General features: G+C 37.9%; 5 protein-coding genes across 8 annotated transcripts; 1 reads left to right on the top strand and 4 right to left on the bottom strand.

Moving 5' to 3' along the window:
* Positions 1–2,362: 2,362 nt before the first annotated feature.
* Positions 2,363–3,613, bottom strand: LOC104817200 (ethylene-responsive transcription factor ERF034). Its single transcript, XM_010546285.2, has one exon. The coding sequence runs from the start codon at positions 3,491–3,493 to the stop codon at positions 2,669–2,671; it is 825 nt and encodes a 274-aa protein (XP_010544587.1). The 5' UTR covers positions 3,494–3,613; the 3' UTR covers positions 2,363–2,668.
* A 4,959-nt stretch (positions 3,614–8,572) lies between these two features.
* Positions 8,573–9,461, top strand: LOC104817199. Its single transcript, XM_010546283.2, has 3 exons — positions 8,573–8,975; positions 9,058–9,128; positions 9,234–9,461. The coding sequence occupies exons 1-3, from the start codon at positions 8,754–8,756 to the stop codon at positions 9,241–9,243; spliced, it is 303 nt and encodes a 100-aa protein (XP_010544585.1). The 5' UTR covers positions 8,573–8,753; the 3' UTR covers positions 9,244–9,461.
* Positions 9,462–9,546: 85 nt separating this feature from the next.
* LOC104817198 lies at positions 9,547–11,129 on the bottom strand. The gene is made up of 4 exons (XM_010546282.2): positions 10,735–11,129; positions 10,406–10,564; positions 10,203–10,311; positions 9,547–9,882 (listed from the first exon to the last, which is right to left on the bottom strand). The coding sequence occupies exons 1-4, from the start codon at positions 11,065–11,067 to the stop codon at positions 9,659–9,661; spliced, it is 825 nt and encodes a 274-aa protein (XP_010544584.1). The 5' UTR covers positions 11,068–11,129; the 3' UTR covers positions 9,547–9,658.
* An 835-nt stretch (positions 11,130–11,964) lies between these two features.
* On the bottom strand, positions 11,965–13,057 carry LOC104817197. Its single transcript, XM_010546281.1, has 2 exons — positions 12,812–13,057; positions 11,965–12,431 (listed from the first exon to the last, which is right to left on the bottom strand). The coding sequence occupies exons 1-2, from the start codon at positions 13,015–13,017 to the stop codon at positions 12,146–12,148; spliced, it is 492 nt and encodes a 163-aa protein (XP_010544583.1). The 5' UTR covers positions 13,018–13,057; the 3' UTR covers positions 11,965–12,145.
* Positions 13,058–13,708: 651 nt separating this feature from the next.
* Positions 13,709–16,404, bottom strand: LOC104817196. Of its 4 annotated transcripts, none has more exons than XR_772467.1 (4): positions 15,455–16,404; positions 15,089–15,343; positions 14,079–14,237; positions 13,709–13,976 (listed from the first exon to the last, which is right to left on the bottom strand). XR_772467.1 is itself a non-coding variant. In XM_010546280.1 (3 exons), exons 1-2 carry the CDS (start codon positions 16,292–16,294, stop codon positions 15,275–15,277), a joined length of 909 nt encoding a protein of 302 aa, XP_010544582.1. In that variant the 5' UTR covers positions 16,295–16,404; the 3' UTR covers positions 13,709–14,237; positions 15,272–15,274. The 4 variants fall into 4 exon arrangements, 1 of the variants encoding a protein (XP_010544582.1); XR_772466.1 differs by having other exon boundaries at positions 13,709–14,237; positions 15,089–15,181; positions 15,272–15,343; XR_772465.1 differs by having other exon boundaries at positions 13,709–14,237.
* Between the last annotated feature and the right edge of the window lie 9 nt (positions 16,405–16,413).

The raw sequence follows: 16,413 nt of genomic DNA, 5'->3' as shown, positions 1-16,413 counted from the left end.
CCCCCCCAAAAAAAAAAAATAATGAGAGAGAGGCAATGTGTTGTGTTACTCACACCTTTATCTCTCTTTAGCCGTAGACAAAAGAGGAAACACACTTAGCCTCAAAAGAATACACAAGAGTGACAAAAGTATAGTTTTCCTCATGATTTCCCCAAAAGCATTAGATTCTCTCCAGCTCTCTTGAGATAATTTAACAAAGGATCTGCGATCTTGTTAGTGGTCGGACCAATCATCAAATGCGAAAACACGAATCGGCAGATTAGTTAATAATTGAGCATTAATTCGCTTAATTACGCCGACATCGTTAGTTACTGTCCGAAACTCTTGTCACATGTACTTAACCCATATTAGAAAATTGTACCTCTGGAAGTGCATGTACACATTAACTAACTGTATGGGCTAATTTGTATTTTGAATTTCATTTTCCCCTTTTTAATTTTTTGTATATAAAGGTATTATGTGGTTGAAGATTTGAATGAGAATGAGAGAAAATTATTCCAATTTCTGTTTCTTTATCTGATTCCCAACATTTATTAATTACTCGCTAGTTAGGTTTGCATGCCACAAGATGCCAAAATAGAATTCAGCGTCTTGTAATTTGTCGCTTCTAGTTTCGTCCAATTACATATGCACGTATAATATGTATGTATGTATGTATGTATGTATGTATGTATGTATGTATGTATGTATGTATGTATGTATGTATGTATGTATGTATGTATGTATGTACGCACGTATGTATGTATGTATGTATGTATGTATGTGTATGTATGTATGTATGTATGTATGTATGTATGTATGTATGTACGCACGTATGTATGTATTCGCAGACATAATTATTAGAATTAACAAAGAGAAAGAGATTAGAACACGAATGATTAGGTACCTTGTGGAGCACCTAACTTGATAAACAGTATTTAATGTTAATCCTTTGGGCGCTAGTTGATTGGGGATTGATGTCTTGCAATTGTCCTCAATTCGATGGAGCCTCCTATGATGAATTCCCTTAAATCATTTGAGACCATACAGATATATATATATATATATATATATGTGTATATATATCTTATATTTCTTATAATGATTGTGAGATCACTTTCATAACCACTACGCCTCTTAGTGGCCTCAGCCCTCCAAAATAATAATTTATAACCATCCATATGTATCTAGAAATCGATCAAATCGATTTCGAATTCATAAGAAACTGGTTTATTTTCGTTGAAAATGGAATTTCGTCGAGAAATTTTACCGACGGCGACGGTGGAAGGCTAGATTCCCTTCCATTTGTTGTAATAAGAGAGAAGATTGTGTTTATGGTAATATATCATACGTTGTCGCTGTCATATTATTTGGGTCCAATGTGTTTGGGAATCTCCATAACAGTCCGTCTTTTACCTCGTAATGGTGGACAAAGTATGGTGTTGGGGAAAAGCAAACCCTAAACACAGTATATATCCTTTCACTTTCACATACATTAAAGGTGATAGGCCACAAAAAGTATATATATATATATATATATAAAGATTATAAAATAAAATGAGAATAATAACAAAAGTAAAGCTTTATATACGATATATAATATATATAAGGGTCCAAAGGCGTCGTCACCACGTGAGTCATGTTATTTCCCAGCACAGAAAATAAGGAAATGGAAAGGAATTATGGCCAAAAAGCTTGTCTCCTTCACTGTCAATTTTGCAATCATAGTCTCATGAAAATGCGTACACTAAGTATGACGCGTATCTGTGGTACCAACCTTGAACGTGGAATGCATGCTTCCCTCATCCAACCCAACTTTCGACTTGAGTAACTCAATGTTCCGTCCTGAATTCGAGTCTCAAATTGGAGAGGAGAGCGTATCGCATGGTTTGCTCATGACCCGCAATTAGTTTGAGTTTTTCGACACATGACACTCTGTTACAAAAAAAAACGTTCATCGATTTTACATTTTAGATTAATCAAGTATTATTACAATATTAGTATATTTTTTACCAACTTTTTTCACATTCTACTTCGAATTAAATTTTGGTTGATTTCTATAAAAATCCGAAATTATCTAAAACTATATGGTAAAAGGTTTTTTAAACAAAAAAAAGGAATGTATATATATATATATATATATATATATATATATATATATATTAATCGAACAGATACTTAGCTTACTAATTCAAGATTTCTTTGTACGTTTCGTCGAAGTAATGATTTACTACAATTAATCAATCAGATTAACAAAGTGGAGACAACGGATAAGACGTTTCGTGTGTCTTGCGAGGATGCTCGTGCGTAAATGACAAAACTAAGCCTCAGATTCATTAAATTCTCCAAATTTAGGGGCCAAAAAGCAAAAGGAAACAAAATCTAATCACGAATGATTCGACATTGGGTCTTTATTGTATGTTTTTTTTTTCTCCATGAGTAGACCATCTTGTCCACACACATATATACATACACATATATATATATATATATATATATATATATTACACTGGCATTAATTTAAAACACCCTTTTGAAGGAAAAGAATCAAAATGACCGAATTTCTTCACACGCAAAAGTGAAAACGAAAAGAGAAAGGAGAGAAGAAAAATAAACAAAAATAGTGAATTGGAACTTTTTTTTTAAAGTGTTAGTGAGAGCTTGTTGCCGGAAACCGGGTAGGGGCTTTTCAGTCATCCTGCCATAAGAATGGCTCCTCCAACCGGAACACCGACTCGGCCGCACAAAGCTGCCACGTGGACGAGTAGTAACAAAACGCGTCGTTTCGAGTCAAACCGTCGGTGAAAAGATCCGGCAAGTCAAACAGCGTGTCCTCGTCTCCCTCCTTGTCCGTGCTCGAAGCCGACGAAATCAACGACGATTCATACGTCGTCGTGTCCGAAGACACCAAACTGCTCGACGACTGAACCGCATACATCACTCCTCCGCTCGGTTCGGTCTTAGACGAGCCCTCGTCGCCGTTTTGGCCCAGATCGTGCCACGTGGCAGCGGCAGCCTTGCCAGCGGCGGCTTGGATGTCTTTGGGAGAAGTAGACGCCGGACGAGGAAGTTCGCCGGAAAGTTCGGGGAAATTGAGGAAAGCCCCGGTGCCTTTGATGGCTAAAGCCGCCACGTCATGGGCTCGAGCCGCCATCTCGGCAGTGGGATAAGTCCCGAGCCAGATTCTTGATTTTTTCCTGGGCTCTCTGATTTCCGACACCCATTTGCCCCAGCTTCTCATCCGTACACCTCTGTACGTAGGATGTTTGTCACTACCATTCTCGCTGTTCTTGCGCCGTTTCTTGGCGCCATTGTTGTCGTCTTGAGCTTTTCTTGATGTTTTCGCTCTGGAATTGCCCTCTGTGCAAGTTTCAGGGAAAGATGAAGTGGAGGAACAAGACGGAGATGGAGACAGAGAAGATGCGGCTGTGGCGGAGGAGGAGAACGAGGTTGTAGTGACAAAGAAAGTGTTGTCTTGAAGAGCACCACTCTCTATGTTGATATGTTTTTCCATTTCGAGAGAGATCGAGAGAGAGAGAGAGAGAGAGAGATTGAAGAGTATAGGAGTCTAGGAATAGAGGTGAAGTGGGCTTGTATAAATATTCCTCAGTCATATTTTTATTTTATTTTGGCTTTTTCATATTATAATGAAAATAGTAGAGAGATTTTTCTTTTCATTATTTGATTGTATATATTTTGGTGATGAAACGGGGCCCACGGAACAAAGATATCAGTTTACAGTTCAGCAATCAGCCAACCAGTTTACTCATGTGAAATTTTAAAGTTAATATATAGATACACACATGTATATATATATATATGTATATATACATGTATGATGTATCCGTAGAAAAGCGCCCCAAAAAAAATCGAACAATAATTTGCATGGCCTCGTCGATATTTTCTTTTACTCGTGCATCTGACGTCACCTCTTAGCACATGAATTGTCGTCTTCCTTTTTAGGACGCTTCTGACGTCATATATGTATTTATTTTCTTTTCTACAATTACTATTCTACAGTCGTTAGATTAATAATTTCCAAAAGGTTTTTATATCATCTAATGCTAATTAACATATATCTTCTACAATTGCACAATTAATCACGACATGCATGCGTTATAATTTATAAACCTATACATACAATTCATGTCGATAAATATCTGATAATGAATTTCCACATGGGTCTATATTAATAAATTAGAAAACAACAAAATATTTTCGTTTCATTTAGCACCACGAGATTCACACGCGACTTGGCCCCTCTTCAATACCAAAATTAAAACTATAAACCATACATACATACATACATACATACATACATACATACATACATACATACATATATATATATATATATATATCAGTGCCAGTGATATTATATGAAATGACCATTTCCTGCCATACCAAAAGCTTTTTGTTGACACATATTTCAGCTTTTTCTTTCTATGGGTAAGTGTTCAATATGCATTGGCCGGGGCATTAAATAAAAAACGTACATATAAGCAAAATATATATGTATGATATAACAAAATATGTGCAGCGTCACTGTTGATACGTCTTTTTCAACTCCGCCTCGTTATTATGAATTAAAAAAACCAACTTTATTGCTATCATATAAATATAACCACTCCTTGCATTTAAATATTTTTGCCCCATCTGTTTTTCGAGGGATTCATTAACAATAGACAGCATATTTCATATTTATATATATATATATATATATATATATATATATATATATGTAGTATACACATTGTAGGGGTTTGAAGCAAATTGACTGTCCTCATCCCACCACAACCATGAGATTGTCTATTTTTAATAAAAAAAAAATAATTGGAATCTTTTAATTGATTGACCCAAACAGTAGCACTGATTGCAGTTTCTGTTTCGTTTTTTGTAATATTAAATCAAAGAATGATATCACCGATTAACTTTCCTGATTTAACGCCATTAAAAAAACCTTTTAAATATTTAATAATTTTTTCAGACAATTATAACCATTTTCTCTTTAGAACGATTGGTTCCAACACATAGGTTTCAGTTCCCGATGATTTTGTCAAAAATATCCCATTTCTATATATAGATATACGCGAAAATTAGATATTCCCTCCATCTTAAAATATTTATAGTTTTTGGTGTGTTTCAAAATATTTATTATTTTACATTTTTAATATATTTTTTACAATAGTTTTTAATTTTATCTCTATTAAATTCTAATAAATTATTAATAGTAATATTATTTTTATCATTAAATAAAAGTATATGTAATTTTTTCTATCTTTTCTTAAAAAATGTGAAATAACCTAAAACAATAATTATTTTGAAACGGATGGAGTATTAATTTGTCACCCTACAAAAAATAACTAGAATTGTTTTTTTTTGTATTTTATGATTTTAAAGGTTTGATATCGAGATATTAAAAATAGAGAAAAATCAAACTCGACAGATATAAACAAAGTGGAAAATGGAAATACGACTGTCTGGATTGGAGGGGAAGAAGACAATACAATGCCGCAAGAGTACACGTGGAAAACGAATACAAATTTCAACCCAACACTATTATTGAGTCCGATTGATTGCCAATTTGCGCATCAATTTGTTGACAATATTTAGAAAAAATCAAATGAAATACCAAAAAAAGTCAATATATATGTATGTATGTATGTATGTATGTATGTATGTATGTATGTATGTATGTATGTATGTATGTATGTATGTATGTATGTATGTATGTATGTATGTATGTATGGAGTATATGATACATAGAAGATTTGCGGGGAAATGAGGGAGCGACCGACGTATTCGTAGATATACGATGATCAAGGCGGGATTTAATGTTTGTATGTCAAATGTGATGATGGAGGGGACACATGGCGCACATGCCACTCGTTCCCATTTTAGCATTATTATTATTATTATTATTATTATCAAAGTAAATATTGGAAACTATAGAGAATTTATTTTAGATATTATATTTGTTTTTGAGTTTTTAAAAGAATAATGTGATTTGATTTTTTTTATTTAGATTTTTCTTTTGTTTCGGGTTGTTTTCTCTCCTAATTCTCTAGAATTATTCATGAAAAGATCCATAAAATTATTTATTTTACCAGTTTGCTCGTATCGCAAACGAATCAACACATCGTATCGATTGTCAGTGTTACTTTTCGAATATATCAGTCCGTTTTGTCCTTTCCTCTTCAACTAAAATTAAATCAAATCATTTTATAGAAATCATAATAATATCTAAACTCTTATACAAACTCACTGTATATATATATATATACACATATATATTCAAACGCGTGGACCGGTCGGTAAAAAATGTGAGGCTGAGACAGTTGCCACGTCTATATGCATGCTGTGCGACGTGATGATCCACGATAATTAGGGGACTCCGGTACAAGGAGGGCGTTCATATTGATTTTATATATAACTTTACGATAACGACGTATGACCCTTTTATATATATATATATATATATTGGTATTTTGATCCGTACAGTAAGTCAAATGTGGTCCTGATGAATCTACAGTAGCCTATGTTTCCCCACTATATGCATATATATATATATATGGACGATATAAACACAACGAAAAATTAATATGAGATACATATATATATGTATAGCATATGTTATAGATCGGTCGAGTCGACTTTATAACGGGACCTGATCTGTTTGGCTCCTTAAATACGCTGTCCCCTTCGTGCTTTCCCTTCCCTTCACTTCTTCATTTTTTACGGTGAAAATTAAATTCTATTTTTACGAAAAAAAATTACCATGTGTAACCCAGATCATCTTCTCAACCACCGAATCTGTTTATTTAATCGCATAATATAATGGTCTTGTATTGATGATGGGTGATCGCAAATGAAATGTTTAGACATGATACATATATTTACGTGGCTTTTATGGTCAATTTGTATTTGATTTTTTAATAATTTATTTGGTTACTAGATTTTATAAGTTGCGGGTATATATGATAGTGGACGAAGTTCGTTGAATGGTAACGTTTTGGGCCACACCAAATCTGACCCTCCAAATCTTTCTTTTGGTCCGACCGAATATTATATATGCTATATGAATAAACCACATTGTAATATACACCTGCGTATCTAATTATATATATATATATATATACATACACGCCTCGTCGACACTCGCAGTAACAAAATAGCACAATAAAATAACTTCAAATTTAATGCTTCTAATAATACTATTAAAGTCTACACATAACCTTAATATATATTTAACAAAATCACGTATCATTTACAAGGGATTTCCACTAATTAATCAGCACTTGGAATTTAGTTTCTATATTTATGTACGTATATATGTTTGTATGCATTTACAGCCTAAATATTTTCCATGAAATAAATTTAGATGGTTACATATATATTATATCAGTAACCAACATGGAGATGAAGGTGAAAAGTGGGCCGACCATTGAGATGCTTTTCCACGGGGTGAAAAAAGATTTGGATTTTAGAAGCAAATCCAATAATAATTCATCGAGAGGAAAAGTTAGATACACAGATCTGCATCACATCGATCATTTCTATAAAATTAAATATATTGTGGCGGGGTTCCCCTACAACCTTGTCTTGTCTCCATAATCTTATATTATTACATATCATATATTATAATTATATTAAAAGTTGCAATTTGATAATGACCCACTTCCCCTCGAATATTTCTTGAAGTTTCTGCGTCTTTAGACTCTCTATATTTTTCTATATTTTTTTTTATTGTATTAAATTCTTCATTTTTTTAACTTAAATAATTCTTCAGACAGTCCAATTCGAAACGCAAAGTTACACAAAGAGACAGACATCTTTCCGATCAATATTAATGCGATTTATAAATATAATATCAATCGGAAACCTACATATATATATATATATATGTGCTTGAGTTGGTTATCATATTCAATCACCAATTAATATAATTAATAAACTATAGTGAACTGGCTTTTTTTTCCAGCTCCAATTAATACTTGAAACCGTGATCATACAAAGCGAAAACCAAACTCGCTCTAATAGTTTTAATCCCAATTCGATTTAGATTCGGTTTGATAAATTCGTTCTTGCGATAAACCGAATTTTATCACAAAAATTTGATAGGAGTGAAATTTGAGATGTCAGTGTTTTTTTGTCCTAAATCTTACAAATACGTCTTCAATGATGTTATCTAATAGAATACATATGATATGTATGTACAAGTTCGTATGTACAAGTTCATAATTAAGTGATAATAGATCCAACTTGGATAGTTCAATCGGTGAAAAAGAAATGTAAAATGTTTGTCCCGTCTCGAATTCGAATTTCAAATTGGGTTGGGGAGAGAAACATAATTTTAATCACCCATATTTCTCCTGATCTTAAGATTAGTTTGGACTTCGATCCATAACACCTAATTATAAAAAATAAAAATAAAAAGTGTAGTGATAATATTTGATTGAAAAATTTTGTCATCCGGAAGTTCGTATGCCTGAAATGCAGATACGGTCACTTCGGTCCATCGCTATTGACTAAATTGCCCCGTAACTAAATAATTAATACAATCTCCTTTCCAATATAATTTTTTATTAGTACCCTCACAAAAATGAAAATAATATTGGGTTTTTAAAGAAGTGACGATACAATGAAAAGAAGCCCATCAAAGGCATATGGGCCTAAAACAAGAAAGCCCATGAAATCCGCTGAGATCAAAGGGCACACCCAGGAGGACGGCGAAGAAGCTCGCGATCACATCGCAAATCGTATCAACGGCGGCGATGATGGAGGAACAGAGCGGCGCCGGCGGAGGTGGATCCACCCACTGGTGGTGGGTCGCCGGAAGTGCGGCTCAGTTCATGTGGGGAGTGAGGTCTTACCGGAGAGGCTACGCCGGAGATTCGCGACTGATGCCGGTCAAAGCCTTCGGCGTCGCTTCTCTCTTCGTCTGCGCCTTCGCCACCGCCTCCGTCGGTTTCCTTCATGCCTCTGGTATCCACAAGGTCAGTTTCGTAATTCCGTTGTCTGTCGAGGATAGTTTCCGAAAGCGTGATTGATCGATTGCTGCTGAAACACAAACAACAGGTTGAAGATGCAGTGGAAGCTGGAGCGAATCTGAGAACGAGTTTGGGGATTCCTTCGAGAACACCGAAGAAGTAAGGAAAAAAAACGAACCCCATCTTCACGGTTTGAAGCACTGTTAGAAAAAAAAACTGACTTTGATTTCCCCTGAATCATGGGTTTGATCTGTTCTTCCACAGAGAAGGATGATTCTTGATCGAAAGCTCGGGACTTTGATTGAAACTGCGTCTGGACAATGATGAGACAATTCGCTTTGTGCTCTTTGGGAAGACCCATCACCAAGAAGCCGCATTTTTGTGCTCATGTGCACTATTTCTCTTGTAATGTTTATAGATCGAACATTGGATCGGCTCTGTCATTGGTGATAAATGGATGATTTATGATATGCATATGCATGTTTCACGCCATCAGAGCCTATTTATTCCTTCTCCTGCATTGTAATTTACCTACTGGTGTCATTAGGGGAACTCAGAATAATGACAACTTTGATGCAAGCGCAGAACAATGATCTTATTGATTGAACGAAATTGGGAATCCATGATCACACAAAAGGAGCTCGAATACAAACCAGATACAAGAACATTTGGTGAAAATGAGACAGTGATTAGACTGGAGTTTGGCTTATGACAGGATCATGGTCTGTGATGCCCGAGGGATAGTATCGGATTCCCGCTTGACCGTGACTGGTTATAACCTCGAAGTCCCCAGCTTCAAGCGACCCATCTTTTCTGGATGTTTGTCTTCTCAACTCGACATATGCACAGTAGTCCACTTCGTACACTGTTACATCTTCGAGTAACGTGGAAAACACAGTTCCTACTCCTTCCCCTGCATTCCGACAATGTGATTTACACTAACATTGAGCTCACATGACTGGTGGAAGGACCGATATCAGATGGTTCATTATAGACTCTTTGCTTCTCTTATGACAACACAAAGCGAGTAGAAACAGTGGTTATAGAAAACAAAATTATCTTGGAGGAGGCCAATGCAGCAACAAGAAAGAAGCAAAACTAAGGCTGAAAGTGCTTTGACCCTTAGGACAAGTTAGATGATAGCAGTATATTGAGCCAAGACTGTACACAAGATATATGTGTATATATACATACACACACACATATATACTAGAAGTGGGAAGAAATGCTCACCATGGGTGACTAACAGCAAGTTCTCAGAAGGGTATTTATCTGCTAGAGCCTTGACAATGTTCAAGTACCTATCTCTACAACCCTCCACTGTCTCTTCCCATCGCGGCAGCTGAACAAGAGAGCGCAACAGGAAGGAAAAGAAGCAACTTTATAAAGAAGACATACTAAAGAGCTCTTGATTAATCTTAGAACACGTAAATCACCTCCTTGTAGATCCGATCCACGTTATGATCCACCATTCCATCAGGAAACATGGCTTCGAGATCTGAAACGTTGAACCCAAAGATTCCATCTTTGGGAGCAAGCTCACGCCTGATGGCCACTGTGTTTAACATCTCACACAAGCCTAGTTCGATAGCTACCTGAAGAGCAAACCAGAGCACAGAAACATGTAACCTATCATAGAGCCAAACTCGGTTCGGATTAAATTCTCAGACAACAAACTCAGAAGTCTTCCGCACATTTGAATCGATACTGCAACTCCATTCGTACATGTCGTTAGGGGTTTACATGGAGGAGGGATGATACAGACCTTGAGCCTGGATTGGTCGATGGAAGCGACGTCCTTGGAAGACATGGCGTTGGGATCGACAGAGACGGCGGAGAGGGCGGCGACGACCTCGGAGGCGGTCTGGACGCAGCGGAGGAAAGGGGAGACGAAGACGCGGTGGATCTGGAATCCGATCTGAGATCGGATCCTCTGACCGGTGCGGAAGGCCCGGACCATACCGTCCTGAACGAGAGGCGGGTCCCACGGCCTCGCGGCTGTCGACACCCAGAGCGGCTCGAAATTGTCGATTCGATCACCATGACGCATTACGATCACGTTTTGGTAGCCATCTCCACTCCCTTTTGCAGGCTCCATAGAGCTCTCTCCCTCTCTCTCTGTTACTCCAGTTCCGGATTCTCGACGAGGAAAATATACAGAGAAAAGCCTTTGTTTGATAATGAAAATAGAAAATTAATAGAAACAGTTATTAAATTTAGAAAAAATTCTAAAAAATACCTAAACTTCTCAATTTTTACAAAATAAAATCTAAACTTTATTTTTATCAAATAAAACTATAATTTTATTTTTCAATTAAAAAGATTGTTTAGATGACATTACGATATCGTCGTAGGTGAATGATGACGTATCAAATATGATCAAAATATGTCATATAGAATGTCGGTACGTCAAATCATCATATTTAAAAATGGAGAAGATTATAAAATTTAGATTTATTTTTTATTAAAAATAAAATTAGAATTTTGTTTGATAAAAATAAAGTCTAAATTTTATTTTATAAAAATTGAGAAATTCATATTTTTTGGGATTTTGCCTTAAATTTACAATTTCTTTCACTACTATTGTTATTGTATATCCATTCTCTAAAATAATCAACTGGTGGAGTTAGTAATAATATGCCTTTTTTTTTTCAATTATTCCATGGAACGACCAGGCTCCAGAGTGATTATACTAAATCATATATTTCTCATCAGGCACAATGTAAAAAAAAAAAAAATTCATCAATCAATTTGTTTCCTAAGCGAAACGAGACACGTAACGGCAATGATTCCCCCAGTTGTCAATTTTTAATCGGAGAATGTCCAAAAAGAATGGGTATATCATATATGTACAGTTCGTGACGTCTCTGATATAATTATTTTAGTTGGATTTTTTTATTCCGAAAAAAAAATTAAAACATGTGCAAATGGAAAGTTAATATACTGTCCTGTCCGAAAGTGAAAATGAACAATTAATTTTATTCGAGGGCATTTATGGGCTCTCCAATTCTACAAACAAAGAATCCACAAATCCACCAATTAGATGGGCCCATATCAAATGCCGAACAAGTCCCAACAAAAGACAGAAATACACCAAAGACAACAACCACCCCAAACATCCAAAGAGCAAAGATCCGTCGGGTTCCGACATGAACAGAGGATCCCGACCAGAACGGCTACTCCTCGGCGGCGGCGGGGGAGATATCAGAAGAGCCGCCGTGAAGTTCCCCGGAGGAGGGGGAGGAGGAGGAGTGGTGGAGGCGGGAGGGGTCGAAGGATTTGCACCAGAGAGGACGACCGTCGATGCGGAAGCAGACCTTGTCCTCACCACTCATCACCATTTGCACCATGAACGGCCATTTGAAGGTCACTTTCCCGAACAGAGGCGGCTTCTTGCGTCTTCCCCCTTCCACCGTCCTCGTCCTGTGCACGTACACCCTCTCCACACACGCCCCGTATTTCCTATGTATATATAATTCCCATTCATTTTCCACATATATATATATATATGCCATAATTTGAACGTGTGATTGATGAATCAAATCCGAAAAATGCAATGAAATGGATCTTCTATATGTATATATACATCGTTAATAGAAATCAGTTGGTCGGTTTTTACGCGCGAACGTACAATACTAATCTAAAATTATACGCGTTACTAAAACCAAATAACAAACATAGTTTATAAAACTCTCTCACCCGAGTTCGAACCCCATCTTAGATTAACCGTTACAAAAAATACTTAATGTATATAAATTCAAATTCTTCATAATTCGCGCGAATATGTACCAATCTACACGCAATAAACTAAGGCAGTATATGAAAATGATACGCGGGCTAACCTAGTGAAGAAAGTCGAGATCTGGCCTTCGTTGAGGGGATAACCATTGGAGAAAGTGACGAAGAGAGAACGAAGGTCCTCGTTGTCGTCGTAGCCATTGGGTCTCCATTCGGGTGCGCTCGGGTTCAGGTTCGACGTCTTGGCCATAGCCACCGGCCTTGACCCACCCGCCCCTACCTCCGACCCGTTCATGGTCGATCCCCCCATATTCACGAACCAAACTGCGTTATCTTCTTTTTCTTTTAGTTTCGGTCTCGTGTTCAGTGAAACCCAGGGTACGAGAAAGAGGTGTATGTGTGCGCGTGTGTGTGTATATATATACAGGCATGTGTATATGTGTGTATGCGTATCGGATGACGTTTTAGACCATCGCGACGTTTCACGTTTGGTTACCCGGTTCATCTACACGGCGTTCGGACAAAATATACGAGGGAATAATTTATTTTTTTGGGGGGGGTGTGGGGGTTTAGGAGTTTTGCATTCCGGATGAGAACGACCATCTTAATTACGCCACGTGGCAATCTCGTGGCTGTCCGCAATCTCGCGGCATTCAATCTCGACCGTTGGATATAAATCGAACGCTAAAATACTCATTAATGCACTTGCTATTGTTGGGGGTGTGGGCAGTGGCGATGAACATTCCAAAAGGGGTAATAGTACGTGGGATACTATTTGTCAAAATTCTCAAGGTCGAATTAAATTCATATCATCTAATTTCCTATTTGGGATTGGAATGACAATAATTACCACCAACACTACACAAATTTGCTCTTGCATTCTTCCCTTCAATATATTCACGACATTTATAATAATAATAATAATAATTATTATTATTATAATGATTTAACGTTGTAGTTCGACCTCTTTTACGTGATAATTTGTCCGTATCTCAAACCTATACGAACGTTTAGACAGATTCCTACAAATTTCCCTGTTAGATTTGCATGAAATCTAATTAGTTATTGACAAAAACATATGCAGAGATCAGAAAATTCCCCACCCAAAAACAACAATAACCAAATATGAACCAACTTCTGGATTAGGAGAAGAAGAACGATGGCTCTTCAAACTGAGGAGGAAACCCCATTAGAGATGATTCACCAGATTTTGTCATAGAAAATCGAAATTCTTTTTGTTTCCTCCCTTCGTATTCCTTCTCTCTTCAACTGAGGAAACCCCATTTCATTGAAGTTGGAAACTTTCCAAGGGCAAGGGAAGAGGATGGCAATGGATCGGATTGAAGCTGTCTTTAAGCCAGAAGGGTTTACCTCTGAGCTGCAACACGAGTTCATCTTCTCGGCTCATCACATACATCTATGGCTTGATCTGATGACCCTTTCGGGTGAAGCTGGGACTTCTCGAAAGCGAAATCAGCATCAGCAAGGGGGGTAAATAATGTATCAAGCCACATGCATTTCTGCTGCATGCTGCATTCGTGCAAAAGCAACACTTAGATGTGATCATCCTCGTAAATTTATCAAAACCATGTATTTCACAGACGATGATGCTACATAACATTCAACAAATCAACAGACTCGAGATGATTCGACCCCTATATCATCCTTCATGAGTATATTAACCACGCAATGATCAATGACCAACGAAAACCAGCTACAGATCTCATTCGACCTCTATTTGCAGAAGAGGCATTGGCAACATTTACATGCAGCAGGTTATTATAATCTATAGTCAACCTAAAATCTATGTCCCAGAGAATGTGATCAATCTATTCCTATTTCCTACTTTGAGTTTCAAGTTGATACACTGCTTATAGCAACCCACTATCCTGCATCAGGATCTGATTATTTCAATCACAGAAATACAATCACACAAGAACAAGATGCCACCACATGACCAACAAGCTGATCATAATCTTTCCTTTAAAGGAAAACATGGGCACAGAGTCCAAAACATCATCAAGCATGGAAAATAGAGACTTTAAGAGGAGTAAGTGACTAGCAAAATTTGCCCGAAATAGTGGACGACGTTTTGAAACTATCCATTTTCAGAAAGGAAGTAACAAACGGTACTAAAACCCTACCATGTCGATCATACGCATAAATGGACATGGACCATCCGAAAACTAAGACTCAAATGTTGCAATCACACCCCAGATGATTTAAATCTTACACACAACTACAGTGAAATTCTCATTCAAGCAACAAGTAACTAGAACGCCCACACAAGCAAGCAAGTACATATGCTTTTCGAAAGGAAATTTTATTCACTGTATGTTACAATGTTACATTCGTTACGATTTATCCAATCTATCCTATACCTTAATCAGTGGAGAGCCTCTGTGATGCCCCTCTCTGATTTTCGCCCGATTCAATCGGATTAACCTCACATCAGAATAGGAAAGAGGACACCTCTTTTCTCATCACAACATTTACAACAGATATAGAATCAGGAAATCAGGAAAGTATTGCAAAGCGTAACAGAAATCAACCAAATGTTACACCTTTCAGGCATGATCTGAGACCTTGTACGCGTCAGGAGTGACATTACCCATCCACAAACCCGGGAAGAGAACCTGCAAAGCGAGGCAAAAACACAGAACATCAAATCAAATTGTCAGGTGAGGTTGCAAACAGAGATCAATCGGGTCGACAATAAAAACGAGTTGAGAAATGTGAAATAGTACATCGAGCTGCTTCTGCACATTCTTGACTCTCTTCTTTGGTCTCCTGCTAGGTTTTGATCCAGTCAATGCGAAGATATCCTCTTCGATCTCCGTCTTTGAGAGCGAGATCGCTAATTTCCGCTTCTTCTCCTTTCTCTCCGTTGCGAACTTCGCATCCGCGTTGTTCCTAGAGCGAGTTGACTCAGGCCGAATCGTTCCCTGAGCCTTGTTCTCCTGCGCAGAACCGCTGCAGCTCTTCAGCATCCCGCCGCCAATTCCAATCGGACGCTTTTTCGGGGGTGGTTTCCTTGGCCTCAGATTCCACGTCTTTGGAGCAAATTCCTCTGTTTCCTGACAGCCATCGGAGCCCCGATCACCAACAAATACGTCCTCATCGATCTCGGCGGCTGTGGATGTGGCGGCGGCGTCATCGCTGCCCTTTGGCCGAATTCGGATCAGGATCTTGGATCTAACATCCGCCACCGTTGACTTCTTCTCAGAACGATCTGCAGCGAGATCAGACACACCGTCGGCGGTTCCCTTATTCTTCCCCAGTTTCGAATCAGAAGATGAACTAGAGACTCCATCATTTCTCTCCTCGACCACCGGATTCCCGGCATCGCGCAGTGGGGATTTGCCGGAGGGTTTGCGAAGCCGGTGGGTATTGGTGTGGTTCATAGCCCACTTGAGATCAGAGAGAGGAAAGTTATGGAGCGGCTGAGATTTCGCCGGCGAAGAAGCAGCCACCTGCTGCCGTCTAGAGCTCTCGGTCAAGCTCACCGGCGGCGGAGGCTGCGGTTGCGGCGCCGCCGCCTCCGTGCCGGAGATCAATGGAGGAAACATTACCGATTGACGGAACATTCGAGAATCAAGCGATCTCACGAACAGAAGAAACCCTAATGACACAAAAATTCAAAAAAGAGCAAATTCGGGATTGTAGAGAGAGAGAGAGAGAGAGAGGACTTATTGGAAGAGCGCTT

Source organism: Tarenaya hassleriana, unplaced genomic scaffold (genome assembly GCF_000463585.1).
Source record: "Tarenaya hassleriana unplaced genomic scaffold, ASM46358v1 Cleome27, whole genome shotgun sequence".
Classification (NCBI taxonomy): Eukaryota; Viridiplantae; Streptophyta; class Magnoliopsida; order Brassicales; family Cleomaceae; genus Tarenaya; species Tarenaya hassleriana.
This window is presented reverse-complemented; position numbering and strand designations above follow the sequence as displayed.